Source organism: Telmatherina bonti (assembly GCF_933228915.1).
Source record: "Telmatherina bonti genome assembly, chromosome: 7".
NCBI classification, from domain to species: domain Eukaryota; kingdom Metazoa; phylum Chordata; class Actinopteri; order Atheriniformes; family Telmatherinidae; genus Telmatherina; species Telmatherina bonti.
The window spans coordinates 1-27,500 of record NC_136625.1 but is presented as its reverse complement, the minus strand read 5'-3'; the positions used below and the strand labels follow the sequence as shown (position 1 = coordinate 27,500).

General features: G+C 48.5%; 1 protein-coding gene across 1 annotated transcript in view; it reads left to right on the top strand.

Annotated features, from left to right (window-relative positions):
* dnajc1 (DnaJ (Hsp40) homolog, subfamily C, member 1) overlaps positions 1-24,286 on the top strand; it is a 24,593-nt gene extending 307 nt beyond the window's left edge. Inside the window, exons 2-12 of the mRNA XM_079243556.1 lie at positions 8,623-8,724; positions 8,814-8,860; positions 8,927-9,092; positions 9,199-9,290; positions 9,361-9,454; positions 11,041-11,125; positions 12,850-13,013; positions 13,148-13,267; positions 18,349-18,397; positions 22,688-23,058; positions 23,969-24,286. Coding sequence (XP_079099682.1) covers positions 8,623-8,724; positions 8,814-8,860; positions 8,927-9,092; positions 9,199-9,290; positions 9,361-9,454; positions 11,041-11,125; positions 12,850-13,013; positions 13,148-13,267; positions 18,349-18,397; positions 22,688-23,058; positions 23,969-24,037 — 1,359 coding nt within the window. The 3' untranslated portion in view covers positions 24,038-24,286. The remainder of the gene's footprint in view (positions 1-8,622; positions 8,725-8,813; positions 8,861-8,926; positions 9,093-9,198; positions 9,291-9,360; positions 9,455-11,040; positions 11,126-12,849; positions 13,014-13,147; positions 13,268-18,348; positions 18,398-22,687; positions 23,059-23,968) is intronic.
* The last annotated feature ends 3,214 nt before the right edge of the window (positions 24,287-27,500 follow it).

The window sequence follows — 27,500 nt, the reverse complement described above, 5'->3', positions numbered from 1 at the left end:
CTGGACGCCACGTCAGCACGCGGCCATGCTAGAGTTAGCATCTGGAGCTAATGTAGGAACCAGGAAGACTCTGGTCCACAGGTCTACATGGACCACGTAGACTACCAGGTGGTCTACAGACTACATAGACTACCAGGTGGTCTACATACTACATAGACTACCAGGTCTACAGACTACATAGACTACCAGGTCTACAGACTACATAGACTACCAGATGGTCTACAGACTACATAGACTACCAGATGGTCTACAGACTACATAGACTACCAGGTCTACAGACTACATAGACTACCAGGTCTACAGACTACATAGCCTACCAGATGGTCTACAGACTACATAGACTACCAGGTGGTCTACAGACTACATAGACTACCAGGTGGTCTACAGACTACATAGACTACCAGGTCTACAGACTACATAGACTACCAGGTCTACAGACTACATAGACTACCAGGTCTACAGACTACATAGACTACCAGATGGTCTACAGACTACATAGACTACCAGATGGTCTACAGACTACATAGACTACCAGATGGTCTACAGACTACATAGACTACCAGATGGTCTACAGACTACATAGACTACCAGGTCTACAGACTACATAGACTACCAGGTGGTCTACAGACTACATAGACTACCAGGTGGTCTACAGACTACATAGACTACCAGGTAGTCTACAGACTACATAGACTACCAGGTAGTCTACAGACTACATAGACTACCAGGTGGTCTACAGACTACATAGACTACCAGGTGGTCTACATACTACATAGACTACCAGGTCTACAGACTACATAGACTACCAGGTCTACAGACTACATAGACTACCAGATGGTCTACAGACTACATAGACTACCAGATGGTCTACAGACTACATAGACTACCAGGTCTACAGACTACATAGACTACCAGGTCTACAGACTACATAGCCTACCAGATGGTCTACAGACTACATAGACTACCAGGTGGTCTACAGACTACATAGACTACCAGGTCTACAGACTACATAGACTACCAGGTCTACAGACTACATAGACTACCAGATGGTCTACAGACTACATAGACTACCAGATGGTCTACAGACTACATAGACTACCAGATGGTCTACAGACTACATAGACTACCAGATGGTCTACAGACTACATAGACTACCAGGTCTACAGACTACATAGACTACCAGGTGGTCTACAGACTACATAGACTACCAGGTGGTCTACAGACTACATAGACTACCAGGTGGTCTACAGACTACATAGACTACCAGGTAGTCTACAGACTACATAGACTACCAGGTGGTCTACAGACTACATAGACTACCAGGTGGTCTACAGACTACATAGACTACCAGGTGGTCTACAGACTACATAGACTACCAGGTGGTCTACAGACTACATAGACTACCAGGTGGTCTACAGACTACATAGACTACCAGATGGTCTACAGACTACATAGACTACCAGGTGGTCTACAGACTATATAGACTACCAGGTGGTCTACAGACTACATAGACTACCAGGTCTACAGACTACATAGACTACCAGGTAGTCTACAGACTACATAGACTACCAGGTGGTCTACAGACTACATAGACTACCAGGTGGTCTACAGACTACATAGACTACCAGGTGGTCTACAGACTACATAGAGTACCAGGTGGTCTACAGACTACATAGACTACCAGGTCTACAGACTACATAGACTACCAGGTCTACAGACTACATAGACTACCAGGTGGTCTACAGACTACATAGACTACCAGGTGGTCTACAGACTACATAGACTACCAGATGGTCTACAGACTACATAGACTACCAGGTGGTCTACAGACTACATAGACTACCAGGTGGTCTACAGACTACGTAGACTACCAGGTGGTCTACAGACTACGTAGACTACCAGGTGGTCTACAGACTACGTAGACTACCAGGTGGTCTACAGACTACATAGACTACCAGGTGGTCTACAGACTACGTAGACTACCAGGTGGTCTACAGACTACATAGACTACCAGGTGGTCTACAGACTACATAGACTACCAGGTCTACAGACTACATAGCCTACCAGATGGTCTACAGACTACATAGACTACCAGGTGGTCTACAGACTACATAGACTACCAGGTGGTCTACAGACTACATAGACTACCAGGTCTACAGACTACATAGACTACCAGGTCTACAGACTACATAGACTACCAGGTCTACAGACTACATAGACTACCAGATGGTCTACAGACTACATAGACTACCAGATGGTCTACAGACTACATAGACTACCAGATGGTCTACAGACTACATAGACTACCAGGTCTACAGACTACATAGACTACCAGGTGGTCTACAGACTACATAGACTACCAGGTGGTCTACAGACTACATAGACTACCAGGTGGTCTACAGACTACATAGACTACCAGGTGGTCTACAGACTACATAGACTACCAGGTAGTCTACAGACTACATAGACTACCAGGTAGTCTACAGACTACATAGACTACCAGGTGGTCTACAGACTACATAGACTACCAGGTGGTCTACAGACTACATAGACTACCAGGTGGTCTACAGACTACATAGACTACCAGGTGGTCTACAGACTACATAGACTACCAGGTGGTCTACAGACTACATAGACTACCAGATGGTCTACAGACTACATAGACTACCAGGTGGTCTACAGACTACATAGACTACCAGGTGGTCTACAGACTACATAGACTACCAGGTGGTCTACAGACTACATAGACTACCAGGTGGTCTACAGACTACATAGACTACCAGGTAGTCTACAGACTACATAGACTACCAGGTGGCCTACAGACTACATAGACTACCAGGTGGCCTACAGACTACATAGAGTACCAGGTGGTCTACAGACTACATAGACTACCAGGTGGTCTACAGACTACGTAGACTACCAGGTGGTCTACAGACTACGTAGACTACCAGGTGGTCTACAGACTACGTAGACTACCAGGTGGTCTACAGACTACGTAGACTACCAGGTGGTCTACAGACTACGTAGACTACCAGGTGGTCTACAGACTACGTAGACTACCAGGTGGTCTACAGACTACGTAGACTACCAGGTGGTCTACAGACTACGTAGACTACCAGGTGGTCTACAGACTACGTAGACTACCAGGTGGTCTACAGACTACATAGACTACCAGGTGGTCTACAGACTACATAGAGTACCAGGTGGTCTACAGACTACATAGACTACCAGATGGTCTACAGACTACATAGACTACCAGATGGTCTACAGACTACATAGACTACCAGATGGTCTACAGACTACATAGACTACCAGGTGGTCTACAGACTACATAGACTACCAGGTGGTCTACAGACTACATAGACTACCAGGTGGTCTACAGACTACACAGACTACCAGGTGGTCTACAGACTACACAGACTACCAGGTGGTCTACAGACTACACAGACTACCAGGTGGTCTACAGACTACATAGAGTACCAGGTGGTCTACAGACTACATAGAGTACCAGGTGGTCTACAGACTACATAGAGTACCAGGTGGGCTACAGACTACATAGACTACCAGGTGGGCTACAGACTACATAGACTACCAGGTGGGCTACAGACTACATAGACTACCAGGTGGTCTACAGACTACACAGAGTACCAGGTGGTCTACAGACTACATAGAGTACCAGGTGGTCTACAGACTACATAGACTACCAGGTGGTCTACAGACTACATAGACTACCAGGTGGTCTACAGACTACATAGAGTACCAGGTGGTCTACAGACTACATAGACTACCAGGTGGTCTACAGACTACATAGACTACCAGGTGGTCTACAGACTACATAGACTACCAGGTCTACTGTGGTACCTACACCGGCATTCTGCTGCTCATTCTTTTCTGTCAGGAGAGCAATGAATTCTGGGATAGGAGAGGACGCTTAGGATGTGTCTCTGGTCGCCTTCGTTTTAAGCTGATCTAGAGCCAAACGAAGGGCGGACTGGGAGGATTGGAAGGACTCACCTGTCCATCAGTCTCACCTGTCCATCAGTAAGTAAGTGAGTAAAGTTTATTTATAAAGTGCTTTTCACAGATAAAAATCACAAAGTGCTGTACATAAAAATGGGTACAATAACACAATCAGCAACAAAAAAAAAAAGAAACAGAATTAAAATCATCCAAAAATCAACGAAAAGCTCTTCAACAGCAGAGTCTTTAGCTGCATTTTAAGAGTCCACAGAGTCAAGCAGACGAAGGGACAGAGGCAGCTCATTCCAGAGTCTGGGAGCAACAGACTGGAAAGACAGGTCACCACCAGTTTTAAAACCAGTTTTTGGAACCTTCAGGAGGTTCTGGCCAGAAGACCGAAGAGAGCGTCCAGAGGAGTATGGACATAGTAAGTCGGTGATATACTGAGGGGCCTGACCATGTAACGCCCCAAAGGTCAACACTAAAATTTTAAAATCTATGCGAAATTTAACAGGAAGCCAATGAAGACGTGACAAAACAGGGGTGATGTGGGCTGTTCTGGCTGCACCTGTCAAAAGTCTGGCAGCAGAGTTCTGCACAATTTGAAGCTTATTTAGAGTTGTCTTATTTATGTAAGTGAAAACAGAGTTACAGTAATCAATGCGACTCGAGATGAAAGCATGGATGATCATTTCAAGATAACCCTAACCCTGACTCTCCAAAGACATGGCCTGATCAAACACAACCCCAAGGTTTCTGAGACTGGTTTTCACAGACGGTCCCAGAGCACCAAGATAGTTTTTGATCATAGGTATCTTTTAATCGGGGGCAATGATCAGAGTTTCTGTTTTGTTAGAATTTATCTGAAGGTAATTTGAGGAGAGCCAGTTTTTAATGCAGGACACACATTCTAACAACATAGATAAAAAATGAAACTCTGAGTCATTGAAGGAACAGTACAACTGAATATCATCAGCGTAAAAGTGATAAGATACATTTTAAAACCACAAATAAGTCGGCCAAGAGGCAATAAGTACAATAGAAACAAAACAGGTCCCAGGACAGAACCTTGGGCCACTCCACACAACAGTTTAGACACATGAGACATTATATTGTTTACCGCAACATTAAAGGTTCTACCTTTTATGTATGAGGAGAACCACTGAAGAACAGTCCCAGAAAAACCCATCTCTGATTTAGGTCGATCAATCAATAAGTCATGGTCTACTGTGTCAAAGGCAGACGTTAAATCTAGTAAAACCAAAACTGTGTAGCGACCAGAGTCAGCGGCCATCATCACATCATTTGAAACTCTCAATAAGGCAGTTTCAGTGGAGTGCTTTTTGCGGAAACCTGACTGAAATTTGTTGTAAAAATCATTTTCTTCCAAAAATGTAGTTAGCTGTTCAGCCACTACTTTCTCTAAGATCTTAGAAAGGAAAGGAAGTTTTGATATGGGCCTATAATTTCTTGGTTCCGCAGGATCTAGATTTGTTTTTTTAAGGATGGGATTTACCACTGCATGTTTGAAGTAGCTGAGGACTGAGCCAGATTCCAATGAAAGATTGATCAATTTAACAACCCAAGGACCAACTACATCAAAAACCTTCACAAACAAAGATGTCTGTAGAATGTCTGCCAGACTTGAGGAAGGTTTCATCTTGTCCACTAAAGCCTTCACATTCTGCAGGCTGACAGGAGTGAACGAGGACCATATCCGAACACTATCTGACACAGGGCATAAGTTATTTAAAGAAGGACTGATGCTGGCCCTAATGTCTTTCACTTTGGACACAAAGAAGTTTAAAAAACTATTGCAATCCTCCTGTGTATACACTGGAACATGTGGAGATGAAGGCACAACAAGGTTTTCAATAGTATCAAACAGGACTTTAGGGTTTTTCTTATTACATGACACTAGATTTGAGAAGTAAGTTGACCGAGCTACTTTTATCATTTCATTTAGCTCCGACATCATTTCTTTAAGATTGAGTCTATGTACCTCTAATTTTGTGGCTTTCCACAAACGCTCCACTTTCTGAAAGCTTCTTTTAAAGTTACAAATAGCCTCACTCATCCATGGACAGGGCTTTTTATGCGCAAGAGTGCTTTTAGAGGGGGCAACAGTGTCCAAAACAGTTAAGCAGTGACTATTGAAATTTGTCACAAAAGTTTCCACATTGTCACACATTGCAAATGAAGAAAAATCAAAAGAAGCAGAGAAACGACTAATGGCTGCTTCATTAAGAACGCGTCTCTGGATGTTTACATTAGAGTCATTTGGCACCAATGAAAAAGACAGGTTAAAAAGGATACAGCAGTGGTCACTTATTTGAAAATCCTCAATACTTAGTTCATCAATCTTTAATCCATAAGAAAAAACCAAATCTAACGAATGGCCTTTTTGATGTGTAGGTCCAGAAATGTGCTGTGTAAAATTAAACATGTCCATAAGTGCTAACAGTTCAGACACCATTGGACACGATGGGTTATCAACGTGGAGATTGAAGTCCCCAAGAATTAAAACGCTTTCCAATTTCATGACAGATGATAAGAAGTCACTGAACTCATCTAGAAATGGACGAGCAGGACCAGGAGGTCGGTATACTAAAACACAATAAAAAGAGTGTGTGTTTCCAACCTTACACATCTGAAGCTCAAAGGAGTCGTATGCGTTCGTGTCCATCAGACTACAGCAAAAGGAGTCCCTGTAGACAAAAGCAAGTCCTCCTCCACGGCGCGCGAGCCGAGGCGTCCCAAACACGGAGCAATCCGGGGGGCACAGCTCCTTTAGATGAAAGTACTCATTTTCTCGCTGCCAAGTTTCCGTGATGCACATTATATCCAAATTCTCCTTAATGAAAAGTTCACTCAGAGTAAAAGTTTTGTTCGCAATGGAGCGAGCGTTGAGCAAGCCAAACCTGATGGCCCGCGTTCCTGTTGCGTCCCAGGGCCTGCCCCGCAGACTGGATGGCGGAATCCGCTCGACAGGGAACCGGACACAAGACACGGTCGCGACGAGCAGGCTTACGGGCGTTCCGTGCTGGAAATATCCGGTCGGAGGTGCTCCATATCGGCGATGACGCACTGGCCCCGTCTTGTTCCGTATCGCAGACTGGAATTGGTCTCAGGCACTGCTCACTCCCAGCACCGGAACCACTCAGATAGGCGAGTAGCCGGGTCTGGACACCGGCCCTGGAGCCCCACTTCCTTCTCCTGCCCCGGCGTCTGGATAGCAACAGGTACTCGGTCGATGACGTGGAGCACTCCAGTTTTGGAGGGAAAAACTCAGTGTATCTTTCCCAGGTAACACAAAAGTTCTCCATTTGTCCCTTGATTCGGAACAACGTGTGTCTGTCATATTGAATAGCAGCCGAGACATAGCTACTATTTGACAAGGTTGACACAGCAAAAAATTACCAAAATGCGTGAAAACAGACAGGTAGCAGACGCGTTGCCTAGCACTGGCGCCATCTTGCCCATCAGTCTGACCTGGCCATCAGTCTCACCTGTCCATCAGTCTCACCTGTCCATCAGTCTCACCTGTCCCCATCTCACCTGTCCATGTCTCACCTGTCCCCATCTCACCTGTCCATCAGTCTCACCTGGCCATCAGTCTCACCTGTCCCCATCTCACCTGTCCATCAGTCTCACCTGGCCATCAGTCTCACCTGGCCATCAGTCTCACCTGTCCATCAGTCTCACCTGTCCCCATCTCACCTGTCCATGTCTCACCTGTCCATGTCTCACCTGTCCCCATCTCACCTGTCCATCAGTCTCACCTGGCCATCAGTCTCACCTGTCCCCGTCTCACCTGTCCATGTCTCACCTGTCCCCATCTCACCTGTCCATCAGTCTCACCTGGCCATCAGTCTCACCTGTCCCCATCTCACCTGTCCATGTCTCACCTGTCCATGTCTCACCTGGCCCCATCTCACCTGGCCATCAGTCTCACCTGGCCATCAGTCTCACCTGGCCATCAGTCTCACCTGTCCCCATCTCACCTGTCCATGTCTCACCTGGCCCCATCTCACCTGTCCCCATCTCACCTGGCCATCAGTCTCACCTGTCCCCATCTCACCTGGCCATCAGTCTCACCTGTCCCCATCTCACCTGTCCATGTCTCACCTGTCCCCATCTCACCTGTCCATCAGTCTCACCTGGCCATCAGTCTCACCTGTCCATCAGTCTCACCTGGCCATCAGTCTCACCTGTCCATCAGTCTCACCTGGCCATCAGTCTCACCTGTCCCCATCTCACCTGGCCATCAGTCTCACCTGGCCATCAGTCTCACCTGGCCATCAGTCTCACCTGTCCATGTCTCACCTGTCCATCAGTCTCACCTGTCCCCATCTCACCTGGCCATCAGTCTCACCTGTCCCCATCTCACCTGGCCATCAGTCTCACCTGTCCCCATCTCACCTGTCCATCAGTCTCACCTGTCCATGTCTCACCTGTCTATCAGTCTCACCTGTCCATCAGTCTCACCTGTCCCCATCTCACCTGTCCATCAGTCTCACCTGTCCCCATCTCACCTGTCCATCAGTCTCACCTGTCCATGTCTCACCTGTCCATCAGTCTCACCTGTCCATGTCTCACCTGTCCATCAGTCTCACCTGTCCATCAGTCTCACCTGTCTCCGTCTCACCTGTGTCTCTCCAGGACGCGGCGGCGGTGGAGGTGAAGAAGGCGTACCGCCGGCTGTCTCTTCTTCTGCATCCGGATAAGAACAAAGATGAAAACGCTGAAACTCAGTTCCGACAGGTTGAAGAGATTTTTATGCAAATTTATGCAAATATATGCAGCAGGTAAAACGTTCCCACGAGTCTCACTTTTCCTTCCTGCGCTTCCAGCTGGTTGCCATTTATGAAGTCCTGAAGGACGAGGAGCGGCGCCGCAGGTGTGTGGGGCTCGTTTGAACCAATCAGAGCTCAGATACCTGGGCTGAACAGGTGTGTGTTGGCAGGTATGATGACATCCTGGAAAACGGGCTCCCTGATTGGCGGCAGCCGGTTTTCTACTACAGACGGGTGCGAAAGATGAGCAATGCTGAGCTGGGCTTCCTCCTCTTCCTCATCTTCACCGTTGGACACTACGCCGCCATCTGGTCCATCTACCTGCAGAAGAAGCTGGTGAGATGGCCAATCAGAGCAGAGCAGCTTCAGGCAACCAATCAGAGCAGAGCAGCTTCAGGCAACCAATCAGAGCAGGCGTGTGACCTACGCTGCGTGTTTCCAGGATGAGCTGCTGACCAGGAAGAAGAAGGAGAAGAAGAAAAAGCTGAGAGCGGTGGAGGAAGCCAGGTGTGTCGGTCAGGACGCTTCCACCAGGTACGCCCGCTCTGTGACATCATCACTGCGCCACTTCCTGTTCCTGTCTTTGTGACGAATGACGTTTCAGACATCAAGAGCGACCTCATTGGCAGGACCTCCTCCCCCTGAAGCTGAGCATCTGGGTCTACCTGTCCATCAAAAACCTGCCTCAGACCATTCAGGTAGGCCCCCAATCCTCGTCTTAGTCCTGGTCTTAGATCAGGTCCCGGTACCACTCCAGGAGCCTGATTTTTAACCCTGCGTATCAACGATGCCTCCAGACGGCGTCCGTACTGAAACCAGGAGAACCTTCCAGGTTTCTACAGCAGCCCGTCCCACGCCGGTTTCCTTCATAAATCAGGATCAACAGGAAATGTTGCCACGTGAGGAAACATCTGGCCACGCCCACATGTTGGCCATAAAAGGTCAGGCCGACGCCCTGATGAATATGAATCCATCTCATTTCCATGACGGTTCTGCAGGAAAAAAGAGGAATTTTCTGGAAAATGAGGAAGAAATTCCAACAGATAAAGCTGTAAAATGTAAAAGTATTTTATCTGGTGGAGACGGGATGGACATCAGCACCAGCAGAAAGACAGAGGAGGTCAGCAGGGGACAGATGCTGTCAGCGTCTCATCAGACCACCGGACTTATCCAGAAAGGACAAATAAAGTGGTCAGACAGTAAAATGTAGGGAGAGAGGACATCTTGGTCCACCTTGTCCCCCCAGCAGGCGTGTCCTGGCAGAGGAGGAGGTGCAGGAGACGGAGACATGAGAATTGTCCACCTCTGATGTGTTGCATCACTTCTAGACGTTTGGCAGCAGTTTGGTTCCAACATGATGGTTGGAGGTCGGGGACAACAGCGCTGGTCGCAGCTGAACGGGACACGTTACCATTTAGTAGCATGTTATGTAGCGTCTCCACTATCTGCAGACATCTGCAGCTGTACAACAGGTTTCCTCCTGGGCATGGAGGCACCTCCACCTGCCTCCATCTGCCCGATGGCCGCTACACCACGTCTGGCTGTGGAGAACATCGTTCTGTTCCTCTGCTCTGGGTTGGGAAAAGGAGCGGACCCGACCTGTCAGTCCCTTCCCTTTGGAAGGTGCCAGACTGGAGTCCAGAGTCTCCATGTTCCATGTCCACCAGCAGGGACAGATAAGCCACATTGGGGAGCATTTTATATCCAACCATCACTTCATGTTCTGTATCTGCAGGTGGAGGAAACACCTGAGCAGCCTGATGATGGGCTGTTGTCATGGCGACCGCCTCCTTTTACCTGCAGGTCTTCATGTAGAGCTTTATTAGTACGGCAGCTTCTGTACGACTTATTAACTGTGTGATGTGGCTTTTCTAACATGTAGAACTGCTTGGTTTCAGAACATTTTACTGCTGGACGTTTTACGTGCCCGAGGAACTTTTTCTCTTCTTCTGCAGATGCTGTTAATGTCCAACATTCTGGGGGAAAGTTTACGTTTCATTCGGAACAAATGGCTCAGATTTCTTTTTTTTTTTCCTGCCTTTGGTGTCGCCGTTTCCTGTTTCTCCAGATGTTGTCGTACGCCGGGGTCAGAGTTGGCGCGGAGGTCGGGACGTTTTACTGCCAAGTCCTGCTTTTAGAAACCCCAGAAGTGGACTAGAACCGGCGTATGCTGGGTTTGGTGCTGCAGGGTTAGACATGAGGCTCCTGGTGTTTTTCCTTTTCTCCATCCTGGTCTCAGTCCTGGTCCTGGACTGAGGTGTATGTTCTGGTCTCTGTGTTCCAGGAAGTCCAGCAGTACTACGTGGACTATCAACAGATGAAGCAGCAGCAGAAGGAGGAAGCTGAAGCTGAACAGGAAATGGTCATAAGTAAGCACTTGCTTGTGTTTGCTGGACGACACCAATTGGCTGTGTGGGTGATTGACGTCTACCAAATTCCAACCTGCCTGGAGCTGGGAGCTTACAGGAGCTAAGAGCTAACGGGAGCTAATAGGAGCTAAGAACTAACATGAACTAAGAACTGATAGGAGCTAAAAGCTAACAGGAACTAAAGGCTAACAGGAGCTAAGAGCTAACGTGAGCTAAAAGGAGCTAAGCGCTAACGGGAGCTAACAGGAGCTAAGAGCTAACAGGATCTAAGGGCTAACGGGAGCTAACAGGAGCTAAGAACTAACATGAACTAATAGTAGCTAAAAGCTAACAGGAGCTAAGAACTAACAGGATCCAAGAACTAACGAGCTAACAGGATCTAAGAGCTAACGGGATCTAAGAGCTAACAGGAGCTATGAGCTAACAGGAGCTATGAGCTAACAGGCGCTAAGAACTAACAGGAGCGAAGAGCTTATGGGAACTAACAGGAGCCAAGAGCTAACACGAGCTAAGAGCTAACGGGAGCTAATAGGAGCTAAAAACTAACATGAACTAAGAACTGATAGGAGCTAAAAGCTAACAGGAACTAAAGGCTAACAGGAGCTAAGAGCTAACGTGAGCTAAAAGGAGCTAAGCGCTAACGGGAGCTAACAGGAGCTAAGAGCTAACAGGATCTAAGGGCTAACGGGAGCTAACAGGAGCTAAGAACTAACATGAACTAACATGAACTAATAGTAGCTAAAAGCTAACAGGAGCTAAGAGCTAATGGGCGCTAACAGGCGCTAAGAACTAACATGAACTAAGAACTAAAAGTAGCTAAAGCTAACAGGAGCTAAGAGCTAACGGGAGCTAAGAACTAACAGGAGCTAAGAGCTAACGGGAGCTAACAGGAGCTAAGAGCTAACAGGATCTCAGAGCTAACTAAGCTGACAGGAGCTAAGAACTAACATGAACTAAGAACTAATAGGAGCTGAAAGCTAACAGGAACTAAGAACTAACGAAAGCTAACAGGAGCTAAGAGCTAACAGGCGCTAATAAAAGCTAAGAGCTCACAGGATCTAAGAGCTTACAGGAGCTAAGAACTAACGGGAGCTAACAGGAGCTAAGAGCTAATTGGAGCTAACAGGAGCTAAAAGCTAACAGGAGCTAACCAGCTGTAACCTGCTGTAAACATGTTTATATCTGCTGTAAACATGTTTATTTCTGCTGTAAACATGTTTATATCTGCTGTAAACATGTTTATTTATGCTGTAAACATGTTTATATCTGCTGTAAACATGTTTATATCTGCTGTAAACGTGTTTATTTATGCTGTAAACATGTTTATTTATGCTGTAAACATGTTTATTTATGCTGTAAACATGTTTATTTATGCTGTAAACATGTTTATATCTGCTGTAAACGTGTTTATTTATGCTGTAAACATGTTTATATCTGCTGTAAACATGTTTATCTGCTGTAAACATGTTTATATCTGCTGTAAACGTGTTTATTTATGCTGTGAATTTGGTCTTTTTAACATGGGAGTTTATGGTGATTAGGAGCCCCTAGTGGATGAAGGGGGAAATGCAGGTTTGAGGACTTCCGCATTGGCTTAATTTATAGCTGCCAGAAATAGATTATTGGTGTTTTTGTCAGGCTTGGCTTAATTTCAGCCCGTAAGTCAGGATGTTGTGCCAATAAACAATCAATAAATTGATCAGTATTCTCTTTTCCATCTTCAGAAGAAAAACGACCAAAGGTGAAGAAGCCCAAAGTGGAGTTTCCTGTCTACAAGTGTTCTTCAGAGTACCCCAGTTACCAAAGGTACGACCAGACCTTGTCCATTGAGGACATCGAGGACCAGATGGATGACTGGCTGCAGGAGCACAGGGCTGAAAGGAAGAAGGTCTGAAGTTAATTGATCAGTTGTCTTCACAATATCTGTGATCAGTGCCCACATGTCCACACGATTCCCGAGCGTCCCATTTAGTACGGCACATGTTGGCTATCGGGCTGTCCTCATTCTGTCTCTGTCTTCAGACTGCAGAATGGACCGAAGACGAGCTCAGCCTTCTCAGCAGGTTGATGGTTAAATTCCCAGGAGGAACTCCAGGCCGATGGGAAAAGATTGCTCATGAACTGGGACGATCAGTGTCTGATGTAAGTCTGGTTGTTGATTTCAAATGTGTTATAGACCTCCTGTAGACCTGCTGGACCCTCCCGTAGACCTGCTGGACCCTCCCGTAGACCTGCTGGACCCTCCCGTAGACCTGCTGGACCCTCCCGTAGACCTGCTGGACCCTCCCGTAGACCTGCTGGACCCTCCCGTAGACCTGCTGGACCCTCCCGTAGACCTGCTGGACCCTCCCGTAGACCTGTTGGACCCTCCCGTAGACCTGTTGGACCCTCCCGTAGACCTGTTGGACCCTCCCGTAGACCTGTTGGACCCTCCCGTAGACCTGTTGGACCCTCCCGTAGACCTGCTGGACCCTCCCGTAGACCTGCTGGACCCTCCCGTAGACCTGCTGGACCCTCCCGTAGACCTGCTGGACCCTCCCGTAGACCTGCTGGACCCTCCCGTAGACCTGCTGGACCCTCCCGTAGACCTGCTGGACCCTCCCGTAGACCTGCTGGACCCTCCCGTAGACCTGCTGGACCCTCCCGTAGACCTGCTGGACCCTCCCGTATACCTGCTGGACCCTCCCGTAGACCTGCTGGACCCTCCCGTAGACCTGCTGGACCCTCCCGTAGACCTGCTGGACCCTCCCGTAGACCTGCTGGACCCTCCCGTAGACCTGTTGGATCCTCCTGTAGACCTGTTGGACCCTCCTGTAGACCTGTTGGACCCTCCTGTAGACCTGTTGGACCCTCCTGTAGACCTGCTGGACCCTCCTGTAGACCTGTTGGATTCTCCTGTAGACCTGCTGGACCCTCCTGTAGACCTGTTGGATCCTCCTGTAGACCTGTTGGATCCTCCTGTAGACCTGTTGGATCCTCCTGTAGACCTGTTGGACCCTCCTGTAGACCTGTTGGATCCTCCTGTAGACCTGTTGGATCCTCCTGTAGACCTGCTGGACCCTCCTGTAGACCTGCTGGACCCTCCCGTAGACCTGTTGGATCCTCCTGTAGACCTGTTGGACCCTCCTGTAGACCTGCTGGATCCTCCCGTAGACCTGCTGGATCCTCCCGTAGACCTGCTGGACCCTCCCGTAGACCTGCTGGACCCTCCCGTAGACCTGCTGGACCCTCCCGTATACCTGTTGGATCCTCCTGTAGACCTGCTGGACCCTCCTGTAGACCTGCTGGACCCTCCTGTAGACCTGTTGGATCCTCCTGTAGACCTGCTAGACCCTCCTGTAGACCTGCTGGACCCTCCCGTAGACCTGTTGGATCCTCCCGTAGACCTGCTGGACTAGACCTGCTGGACCCTCCCGTAGACCTGCTAGACCCTCCTGTAGACCTGTTGGATCCTCCTGTAGACCTGCTAGACCCTCCTGTAGACCTGTTGGATCCTCCTGTAGACCTGCTAGACCCTCCTGTAGACCTGTTGGATCCTCCTGTAGACCTGCTAGACCCTCCTGTAGACCTGTTGGATCCTCCTGTAGACCTGCTAGACCCTCCCGTAGACCTGCTGGATCCTCCTGTAGACCTGCTGGACCCTCCCGTAGACCTGCTGGACCCTCCTGTAGACCTGTTGGACCCTCCTGTAGACCTGTTGGATCCTCCTGTAGACCTGCTAGACCCTCCTGTAGACCTGCTGGACCCTCCCGTAGACCTGTTGGATCCTCCTGTAGACCTGTTGGATCCTCCTGTAGACCTGCTAGACCCTCCTGTAGACCTGTTGGATCCTCCTGTAGACCTGCTAGATCCTCCTGTAGACCTGCTAGACCCTCCTGTAGACCTGTTGGATCCTCCTGTAGACCTGCTGGACCCTCCCGTAGACCTGCTGGACCCTCCCGTAGACCTGCTGGACCCTCCCGTAGACCTGTTGGATCCTCCTGTAGACCTGCTGGACCCTCCCGTAGACCTGCTGGACCCTCCTGTAGACCTGTTGGACCCTCCTGTAGACCTGTTGGACCCTCCTGTAGACCTGTTGGATCCTCCTGTAGACCTGCTAGACCCTCCTGTAGACCTGTTGGATCCTCCTGTAGACCTGCTAGACTCTCCTGTAGACCTGTTGGATCCTCCTGTAGACCTGCTGGACCCTCCTGTAGACCTGCTGGACCCTCCTGTAGACCTGTTGGATCCTCCTGTAGACCTGTTGGACCCTCCCGTAGACCTGTTGGATCCTCCTGTAGACCTGTTGGACCCTCCTGTAGACCTGTTGGACCCTCCCGTAGACCTGTTGGACCCTCCTGTAGACCTGCTGGACCCTCCTGTAGACCTGCTGGACCCTCCCGTAGACCTGTTGGATCCTCCTGTAGACCTGTTGGATCCTCCTGTAGACCTGCTGGATCCTCCTGTAGACCTGCTGGACCCTCCCGTAGACCTGCTGGACCCTCCTGTAGACCTGCTGGACCCTCCTGTAGACCTGCTGGACCCTCCCGTAGACCTGCTGGACCCTCCCGTAGACCTGCTGGACCCTCCCGTAGACCTGTTGGATCCTCCTGTAGACCTGTTGGACCCTCCTGTAGACCTGTTGGACCCTCCCGTAGACCTGCTGGACCCTCCTGTAGACCTGCTGGACCCTCCTGTAGACCTGCTGGACCCTCCTGTAGACCTGTTGGATCCTCCTGTAGACCTGTTGGATCCTCCTGTAGACCTGCTGGATCCTCCTGTAGACCTGCTGGACCCTCCCGTAGACCTGCTGGACCCTCCTGTATACCTGTTGGATCCTCCTGTAGACCTGTTGGACCCTCCCGTAGACCTGCTGGACCCTCCCGTAGACCTGCTGGACCCTCCTGTATACCTGTTGGATCCTCCTGTAGACCTGCTGGACCCTCCCGTAGACCTGCTGGATCCTCCCGTAGACCTGCTGGATCCTCCTGTAGACCTGCTGGACCCTCCCGTAGACCTGCTGGACCCTCCTGTAGACCTGTTGGATCCTCCTGTAGACCTGTTGGACCCTCCCGTAGACCTGCTGGACCCTCCCGTAGACCTGCTGGACCCTCCTGTATACCTGTTGGATCCTCCTGTAGACCTGCTGGACCCTCCCGTAGACCTGCTGGATCCTCCCGTAGACCTGCTGGATCCTCCCGTAGACCTGCTGGACCCTCCCGTAGACCTGCTGGACCCTCCCGTAGACCTGCTGGACCCTCCTGTATACCTGTTGGATCCTCCTGTAGACCTGCTGGACCCTCCTGTAGACCTGCTGGACCCTCCTGTAGACCTGTTGGATCCTCCTGTAGACCTGCTAGACCCTCCTGTAGACCTGCTGGACCCTCCCGTAGACCTGTTGGATCCTCCCGTAGACCTGCTGGACTAGACCTGCTGGACCCTCCCGTAGACCTGCTAGACCCTCCTGTAGACCTGTTGGATCCTCCTGTAGACCTGCTAGACCCTCCTGTAGACCTGTTGGATCCTCCTGTAGACCTGCTAGACCCTCCTGTAGACCTGTTGGATCCTCCTGTAGACCTGCTAGACCCTCCTGTAGACCTGTTGGATCCTCCTGTAGACCTGCTAGACCCTCCTGTAGACCTGTTGGATCCTCCTGTAGACCTGCTGGACCCTCCCGTAGACCTGCTGGACCCTCCTGTAGACCTGTTGGACCCTCCTGTAGACCTGTTGGATCCTCCTGTAGACCTGCTAGACCCTCCTGTAGACCTGTTGGATCCTCCCGTAGACCTGTTGGATCCTCCTGTAGACCTGTTGGATCCTCCTGTAGACCTGCTAGACCCTCCTGTAGACCTGTTGGATCCTCCTGTAGACCTGCTAGACCCTCCTGTAGACCTGTTGGATCCTCCTGTAGACCTGCTGGACCCTCCCGTAGACCTGCTGGACCCTCCTGTAGACCTGTTGGACCCTCCTGTAGACCTGTTGGATCCTCCTGTAGACCTGCTAGACCCTCCTGTAGACCTGTTGGATCCTCCTGTAGACCTGCTAGACTCTCCTGTAGACCTGTTGGATCCTCCTGTAGACCTGCTGGACCCTCCCGTAGACCTGCTGGACCCTCCTGTAGACCTGTTGGACCCTCCTGTAGACCTGTTGGATCCTCCTGTAGACCTGCTAGACCCTCCTGTAGACCTGTTGGATCCTCCCGTAGACCTGCTGGACCCTCCCGTAGACCTGCTGGACCCTCCCGTAGACCTGCTGGACCCTCCCGTAGACCTGTTGGATCCTCCTGTAGACCTGCTGGACCCTCCCGTAGACCTGCTGGACCCTCCTGTAGACCTGTTGGACCCTCCTGTAGACCTGTTGGACCCTCCTGTAGACCTGTTGGATCCTCCTGTAGACCTGCTAGACCCTCCTGTAGACCTGTTGGATCCTCCTGTAGACCTGCTAGACTCTCCTGTAGACCTGTTGGATCCTCCTGTAGACCTGCTGGACCCTCCCGTAGACCTGCTGGACCCTCCCGTAGACCTGTTGGACCCTCCTGTAGACCTGTTGGATCCTCCTGTAGACCTGCTAGACCCTCCTGTAGACCTGTTGGATCCTCCCGTAGACCTGCTAGACCCTCCTGTAGACCTGTTGGATCCTCCTGTAGACCTGCTGGACCCTCCCGTAGACCTGCTGGACCCTCCTGTAGACCTGTTGGATCCTCCTGTAGACCTGCTAGACCCTCCTGTAGACCTGTTGGATCCTCCCGTAGACCTGCTAGACCCTCCTGTAGACCTGTTGGATCCTCCTGTAGACCTGCTAGACCCTCCTGTAGACCTGTTGGATCCTCCTGTAGACCTGCTGGATCCTCCCGTAGACCTGTTGGACCCTCCTGTAGACCTGCTAGACCCTCCTGTAGACCTGTTGGATCCTCCTGTAGACCTGCTAGACCCTCCTGTAGACCTGTTGGATCCTCCTGTAGACCTGCTGGACCCTCCCGTAGACCTGCTGGACCCTCCTGTAGACCTGTTGGACCCTCCTGTAGACCTGTTGGATCCTCCTGTAGACCTGCTAGACCCTCCTGTAGACCTGTTGGATCCTCCTGTAGACCTGTTGGACCCTCCTGTAGACCTGTTGGATCCTCCTGTAGACCTGCTAGACCCTCCTGTAGACCTGTTGGATCCTCCTGTAGACCTGCTGGACCCTCGGCAGTCCATCACAGTGATTTTTAGTGAATATACCCTAAAATTGTCCATTTTTTACAGGTGACAACAAAAGTAAAACAAGTAAAGGACAACGTGAGTCCTAGTCCAGGTAAGCGGATTCTGTTGGTCAGCAAGTTTTTCCGGTTTTCTTTCTGTTAGGTTTTCCTGTCAGCACTTGTTTCTACTGTCGGGATTTACCGTTAAGGATGAGGTTCTGCTAGTTTCAGATTTGACTGTTTCACATTTATTTAAACGTATCCGGTTCTGCTTTCTGGTTTAGCTTCTAACATTCGTTTCAGGTTCTACTGATCAGGATCAGGTTTTGCTGTAAAGATCAGTTTCTACTTTAGGGATCAGGTTCTACTGTAAGGATCAGGTTCTGCTGTAAAGATCAGTTTCTACTTTAGGGATCAGGTTCTACTGTAAGGATCAGGTTCTACTGTAAAGATCAGGTTCTACTGTAAAGATCAGGTTCTACTGTAAAGATCAGGTTCTATTGTAAAGATCAGGTTCTACTGTTAGAATCAGGGTTTACTGTAAAGATCAGGTTCTATTGTCGGGATCAGGTTCTACTGTAAAGATCAGGTTCTATTGTACAGATCAGGTTCTACTGTAAGGATCAGGTTCTACTGTCGAGATCAGATTTTACTGTAAAGATCTGGTTCTATTGTCGGGATCAGGTTCTATTGTCGGGATCCGGTTCTACTGTTGGGATCAGGTTCTACTGTAAGGATCAGGTTCTACTGTAAGGATAAGGTTCTACTGTTAGGATCAGGTTCTCCTGTGTAGATCAGGTTCTCCTGTAAGGATCAGGTTCTACTGTAAAGACCATGTTCTACTTTTAGGATCTGGTTCTACTGTTGGGATCAGGTTCAATTCAATTTCAATTCAATTCAACTTTATTTATATAGCATCAAATCACGGCAATGCCATCTCAAGACGCTTTACAGACAGAGGGGAAAACATAATGAAGGCCAATTCATAACAGCCTATATAAGGAAACCAACAGATTGAGTTGAGTCCAACCCAATCTCCCATCCTGAGCAAGCACACTGGCGACAGTGGGAAGGAAAAAACTCCCTTTTAACAGGAAGGAAACCTCCGGCAGAACCCGGCTCAGGACAGGCAGCCATCTGCCTCTGCTGTGTGGGGGGAAGAGGACAGAAAGACAACAGACAACAGGAACTGCTACTCCCGGCCAGGGAGACCTGCTGAGACAGGAGACATACATGTTAATGATGCTACACTGTTATGGGGGGGGGGTGGTAAAAGAAAGAGATAAAGAGATAAAGAGAAAGCAGCTCAGTGTATCAGGAAATGTCCCTCAGCAGTCTAAACCTATAGCAGCATAACTAAGGGATGCTAACCATCCCTAGCTATAGGACTTATCAAAAAGATAAGTCTTCAGCCTAGTCTTAAAGGTGGGGAGGGTGTCTGCTTCCCTAACACTAACTGGGAGCTTATTCCATAAGAGAGGGGCCTGATAACCAAAGGCTCTGCCTCCTGCTCGGCTCTTTGAGACTCTAGGAACCACAAGTAAGCCTGCAGTCTGCGAACGAAGTACTCTGCTTGGTATATAAGGAACTATGAGGTCTTTGATATATAGTGGTGCCTGGTTGTGGAGGGCTTTATATGTAAGGAGAAGGATTTTAAATTCTATTCTAGATTCAACAGGCAGCCAATGAAGAGAGGCTAAAACTGGAGAAATATGATCTCTCCTGCTGGTTCTGGTCAGGACTCTGGCTGCAGAATTCTGGATCAGCTGAAGGCTTTTCAGGGCATATTTAGGACAGCCCAGTAATAGAGAGTTACAGTAATCTAGTCTCGAAGTAACAAAAGCGTGAACCAGTTTTTCTGCATCACTCTGAGACAGAATGTCCCTAATTTTGGCTATATTACGTAAATGAAAGTTGTTCTGCTGTTAGAATCAGGTTTTACTGTAAAGATCAGGTTCTATTGTCGGGATCAGGTTCTATTGCTGGGATCCGGTTCTACTGTTGAGGTCAGGTTCTACTGTTAGAATCAGGTTCTACTGTGCAGATCAGGTTCTATTGTCAGGATCAGGTTCTACTGTGCAGACCAGGTTCTATTGCCGGGATCAGGTTGTACTGTGCAGATCAGGATTTAATGTAAGGGTCAGGTTCTACTGTTAGGATCAGGTACTACTGTAAAGATCAGGTTCTACTGTTAGGATCAGGTTCTACTGTAAAGATCAGGTTCTACTGTAAGGATAAGGTTCTACTGTAAAGATCAGGTTCTACTGTAAAGATCAGGTTCTACTGTAAGGATCAGGTTCTACTGTTAGGATCAGGTTCCACTGTAAGGATCAGGTTCTACTGTTAGGATCAGGTTCTACTGTAAGGATCAGGTTCTACTGTTAGGATAAGGCTCTACTGCAAAGATCAAGTTCTACTGTAAGGATCAGGTTCTACTGTAAGGATCAGGTTCTACTGTTAGGATCAGGTTCTACTGTAAAGATCAAGTTGTACTCTAAGGATAAGGTTCTACTGTAAAGATCAGGTTCTGCTGTTAGGATCAGGTTCTACTGTTAGGATCAGGTTCTACTGTGAGGATCAGGTTCTACTGTTAGGATAAGGCTCTACTGCAAAGATCAAGTTCTACTGCAAAGATCAGGTTCTACTGTAAGGATCAGGTTCTACTGTAAGGATCAGGTTCTACTGTAAAGATCAGGTTCTACTGTTAGGATCAAGTTCTACTGTAAAGATCAGGTTCTACTGTAAAGATCAGGTTCTATTGTCGGGATCAGGTTCTACTGTTGGGATCAGGTTCTACTGTTAGGATCAGGTTCTACTGTTAGGATCAGGTTCTACTGTAAGGATCAGGTTCTACTGTAAAGATCAGGTTCTACTGTTAGGATCAGGTTCTACTGTAAAGATCAGGTTCTATTGTCGGGATCAGGTTCTATTGTCGGGATCAGGTTCTACTGTTGGGATCAGGTTCTACTGTTAGGATCAGGTTCTACTGTAAGGATCAGGTTCTACTGTAAAGATCAGGTTCTACTGTTGGGATCAGGTTCTACTGTTAGGATCAAGTTCTACTGTTGGGATCAGGTTCTACTGTTGGGATCAGGTTCTACTGTTGGGATCAGGTTCTACTGTTAGGATCAGGTTCTACTGTAAGGATCAGGTTCTACTGTAAAGATCAGGTTCTACTGTTAGGATCAGGTTCTACTGTAAAGATCAGGTTCTATTGTCGGGATCCGGTTCTATTGTCGGGATCCGGTTCTACTGTTGGGATCAGGTTCTACTGTTGGGATCAGGTTCTACTGTTAGGATCAGGTTCTACTGTAAGGATCAGGTTCTACTGTTGGGATCAGGTTCTACTGTTAGGATCAGGTTCTACTGTAAGGATCAGGTTCTACTGTAAAGATCAGGTTCTACTGTTAGGATCAGGTTCTACTGTAAAGATCAGGTTCTATTGTCGGGATCAGGTTCTATTGTCGGGATCAGGTTCTATTGTCGGGATCCGGTTCTACTGTTGGGATCCGGTTCTACTGTTAGGATCAGGTTCTACTGTAAGGATCAGGTTCTACTGTAAAGATCAGGTTCTACTGTTAGGATCAGGTTCTACTGTTAGGATCAGGTTCTACTGTAAGGATCAGGTTCTACTGTAAAGATCAGGTTCTACTGTTAGGATCAGGTTCTACTGTAAAGATCAGGTTCTATTGTCGGGATCAGGTTCTATTGTCGGGATCCGGTTCTACTGTTGGGATCAGGTTCTACTGTTAGGATCAGGTTCTACTGTTAGGATCAGGTTCTACTGTTAGGATCAGGTTCTCCTGTGTAGATCAGGTTCTCCTGTAAGGATCAGGTTCTACTGTAAGGATCAGGTTCTACTGTTAGGATCAGGTTCTCCTGTGTAGATCAGGTTCTCCTGTAAGGATCAGGTTCTACTGTAAAGATCAGGTTCTACTGTTGGGATCAGGTTCTACTGTAAGGATCAGGTTCTACTGTAAAGATCAGGTTCTACTGTTAGGATCAGGTTCTACTGTAAAGATCAGGTTCTATTGTCGGGATCCGGTTCTACTGTTGGGATCAGGTTCTACTGTAAGGATCAGGTTCTACTGTAAGGATCAGGTTCTACTGTAAAGATCAGGTTCTACTGTTAGGATCAGGTTCTACTGTAAAGATCAGGTTCTATTGTCGGGATCAGGTTCTATTGTCGGGATCCGGTTCTATTGTCGGGATCCGGTTCTACTGTTGGGATCAGGTTCTACTGTTAGGATCAGGTTCTCCTGTGTAGATCAGGTTCTCCTGTAAGGATCAGGTTCTACTGTAAGGATCAGGTTCTACTGTAAAGATCAGGTTCTTCTGTAAAGATCAGGTTCTTCTGAATCATACCAGGGTTCTAAAGCAGATGAACTTTATCTTTATTTCAGGTTTGGTTAAACTGTCAGAGTTGAAGGAAACTCTACTTCCTGTGAGATCACTTCCTGTTGATGACAACTTGATGACTGAGGGGGGGGGCTGTGAGGAGGAGGAGGAGGAAGAGGAGGCTCCGGCGGTCCGGAGGAGATCGAGGAAGTGTCCCGTGACATCTGATGGAGGGGACGTGAAGGTCCGAGGTCGGCGGCAGAGGGACTTTGACCCGACTGCGGTGGACCGCGAGGAGGCGGAGCCACCAGAGGCGAAGGCCCCCACCTGGTCTCAGAACCAGCAGAAACTCCTGGAACTGGCTCTGCAGCAGTTCCCCCGAGGAACGCCGGAACGCTGGGACCGGATTGCCAAGGTGGTCCCTGGGAAGACCAAGGTGAGACAAACCCACAGAACCACAGTCGGGTTGTGACGGGGTATTGATCTGTGACGGCGTATTGATCTGTGTATTGATCTGCATATTGATCTGTGATGCCCTATTGATCTGTAACTGCGTATTGATCTGTGTATTGATCTGCATATTAATCTGTGATGCCCTATTGATCTGTAACTGCGTATTGATCTGTGTATTGATCTGCATATTAATCTGTGATGCCCTATTGATCTGTGACGGCGTATTGATCTGTGTATTGATCTGCATATTGATCTGTGATGCCCTATTGATCTGTAACTGCGTATTGATCTGTGTATTGATCTGCATATTAATCTGTGATGCCCTATTGATCTGTAACTGCGTATTGATCTGTGTATTGATCTGCATATTAATCTGTGATGCCCTATTGATCTGTGACGGCGTATTGATCTGTGTATTGATCTGCATATTGATCTGTGATGCCCTATTGATCTGTGACGGCGTATTGATCTGTGTATTGATCTGCATATTAATCTGTGATGCCCTATTGATCTGTGACGGCGTATTGATCTGTGTATTGATCTGCATATTGATCTGTGATGCCCTATTGATCTGTGACGGCGTATTGATCTGTGTATTGATCTGCATATTAATCTGTGATGCCCTATTGATCTGTGACGGCGTATTGATCTGCGTATTGATCTGCATATTGATCTGTGATGCCGTATTGATCTGTAACTGCGTATTGATCTGTGTATTGATCTGCATATTAATCTGTGATGCCGTATTGATCTGTAACTGCGTATTGATCTGTGTATTGATCTGCATATTAATCTGTGATGCCGTATTGATCTGTGACGGCGTATTGATCTGCGTATTGATCTGTGACTGCATATTGATCTGTAACTGCGTATTGATCTGTGTGTTGATCTAGGAGGAGTGTATGATCCGTTACAAGATGCTGGCCGAACTGGTCCAGAAGAGGAAACAGGTGAAGAGCTGATGGTGGTCATTGCTCCGCCCCTCCTAACAGGTGAATGATCAGGTGACCTGCATCTGGACTTGACTCACCTGCTCAGGTGTGCTGATTGCAGGTCACCTGACCTCTGACCTCACAGCTTACTGTGCCTTAGTGACGTTCGTCATGCTGCCAATCAGTGTGTTCTTTGATCAACAGTATTTATTATGGGATGTTTTTGCTTACAGATTGATAAAAACAACTAAATATATCAAATAAACATCTGAAAAATTATTCCAGTCTCTTAGACTCTGTTATTGATCAGTTTAGAATCCATATTGATCAGCTTGCAATTATAAAAGTCCCACTTATCAGGTTTAGTCATTACATACGTCTGCTCCTTTAACGTAGACCAGACGTCCATCTGCTCCTTTAACGTAGACCAGACGTCCTTCTGCTCCTTTAACGTAGACCAGACGTCCATCTGCTCCTTTAACGTAGACCAGACGTCCTTCTGCTCCTTTAACGTAGACCAGACGTCCATCTGCTCCTTTAACGTAGACCAGACGTCCATCTGCTCCTTTAACGTAGACCAGACGTCCATCTGCTCCTTTAACGTAGACCAGACGTCCATCTGCTCCTTTAACGTAGACCAGACGTCCTTCTGCTCCTTTAACGTAGACCAGACGTCCTTCTGCTCCTTTAACGTAGACCAGACGTCCATCTGCTCCTTTAACGTAGACCAGACGTCCTTCTGCTCCTTTAACGTAGACCAGACGTCCATCTGCTCCTTTAACGTAGACCAGACGTCCTTCTGCTCCTTTAACGTAGACCAGACGTCCTTCTGCTCCTTTAACGTAGACCAGACGTCCTTCTGCTCCTTTAACGTAGACCAGACGTCCTTCTGCTCCTTTAACGTAGACCAGACGTCCATCTGCTCCTTTAACGTAGACCAGACGTCCATCTGCTCCTTTAACGTAGACCAGACGTCCATCTGCTCCTTTAACGTAGACCAGACGTCCTTCTGCTCCTTTAACGTAGACCAGACGTCCATCTGCTCCTTTAACGTAGACCAGACGTCCATCTGCTCCTTTAACGTAGACCAGACGTCCTTCTGCTCCTTTAACGTAGACCAGACGTCCTTCTGCTCCTTTAACGTAGACCAGACGTCCTTCTGCTCCTTTAACGTAGACCAGACGTCCTTCTGCTCCTTTAACGTAGACCAGACGTCCATCTGCTCCTTTAACGTAGACCAGACGTCCATCTGCTCCTTTAACGTAGACCAGACGTCCATCTGCTCCTTTAACGTAGACCAGACGTCCTTCTGCTCCTTTAACGTAGACCAGACGTCCATCTGCTCCTTTAACGTAGACCAGACGTCCATCTGCTCCTTTAACGTAGACCAGACGTCCATCAGCTCCTTTAACGTAGACCAGACGTCCATCTGCTCCTTTAACGTAGACCAGACGTCCTTCTGCTCCTTTAACGTAGACCAGACGTCCTTCTGCTCCTTTAACGTAGACCAGACGTCCATCTGCTCCTTTAACGTAGACCAGACGTCCATCTGCTCCTTTAACGTAGACCAGACCGTCCTTCTGCTCCTTTAACGTAGACCAGACGTCCTTCTGCTCCTTTAACGTAGACCAGACGTCCATCTGCTCCTTTAACGTAGACCAGACGTCCATCTGCTCCTTTAACGTAGACCAGACGTCCATCTGCTCCTTTAACGTAGACCAGACGTCCATCTGCTCCTTTAACGTAGACCAGACGTCCTTCTGCTCCTTTAACGTAGACCAGACGTCCATCTGCTCCTTTAACGTAGACCAGACGTCCATCTGCTCCTTTAACGTAGACCAGACGTCCATCTGCTCCTTTAACGTAGACCAGACGTCCTTCTGCTCCTTTAACGTAGACCAGACGTCCTTCTGCTCCTTTAACGTAGACCAGACGTCCATCTGGCTCCTTTAACGTAGACCAGACGTCCATCTGCTCCTTTAACGTAGACCAGACGTCCATCTGCTCCTTTAACGTAGACCAGACGTCCTTCTGCTCCTTTAACGTAGACCAGACGTCCTTCTGCTCCTTTAACGTAGACCAGACGTCCATCTGCTCCTTTAACGTAGACCAGACGTCCATCTGCTCCTTTAACGTAGACCAGACGTCCATCTGCTCCTTTAACGTAGACCAGACGTCCTTCTGCTCCTTTAACGTAGACCAGACGTCCATCTGCTCCTTTAACGTAGACCAGACGTCCATCTGCTCCTTTAACGTAGACCAGACGTCCTTCTGCTCCTTTAACGTAGACCAGACGTCCATCTGCTCCTTTAACGTAGACCAGACGTCCTTCTGCTCCTTTAACGTAGACCAGACGTCCATCTGCTCCTTTAACGTAGACCAGACGTCTTCTGCTCCTTTAACGTAGACCAGGACGTCCATCTGCTCCTTTAACGTAGACCAGACGTCCTTCTGCTCCTTTAACGTAGACCAGACGTCCATCTGCTCCTTTAACGTAGACCAGACGTCCTTCTGCTCCTTTAACGTAGACCAGACGTCCATCTGCTCCTTTAACGTAGACCAGACGTCCTTCTGCTCCTTTAACGTAGACCAGACGTCCATCTGCTCCTTTAACGTAGACCAGACGTCCATCTGCTCCTTTAACGTAGACCAGACGTCCTTCTGCTCCTTTAACGTAGACCAGACGTCCATCTGCTCCTTTACGTAGACCAGACGTCCTTCTGCTCCTTTAACGTAGACCAGACGTCCATCTGCTCCTTTAACGTAGACCAGACGTCCTTCTGCTCCTTTAACGTAGACCAGACGTCCATCTGCTCCTTTAACGTAGACCAGACGTCCATCTGCTCCTTTAACGTAGACCAGACGTCCTTCTGCTCCTTTAACGTAGACCAGACGTCCATCTGCTCCTTTAACGTAGACCAGACGTCCATCTGCTCCTTTAACGTAGACCAGACGTCCTTCTGCTCCTTTAACGTAGACCAGACGTCCATCTGCTCCTTTAACGTAGACCCAGACGTCCTTCTGCTCCTTTAACGTAGACCAGACGTCCTTCTGCTCCTTTAACGTAGACCAGACGTCCTTCTGCTCCTTTAACGTAGACCAGACGTCCTTCTGCTCCTTTAACGTAGACCAGACGTCCATCTGCTCCTTTAACGTAGACCAGACGTCCATCTGCTCCTTTAACGTAGACCAGACGTCCTTCTGCTCCTTTAACGTAGACCAGACGTCCATCTGCTCCTTTAACGTAGACCAGACGTCCTTCTGCTCCTTTAACGTAGACCAGACGTCCATCTGCTCCTTTAACGTAGACCAGACGTCCTTCTGCTCCTTTAACGTAGACCAGACGTCCATCTGCTCCTTTAACGTAGACCAGACGTCCATCTGCTCCTTTAACGTAGACCAGACGTCCATCTGCTCCTTTAACGTAGACCAGACGTCCTTCTGCTCCTTTAACGTAGACCAGACGTCCATCTGCTCCTTTAACGTAGACCAG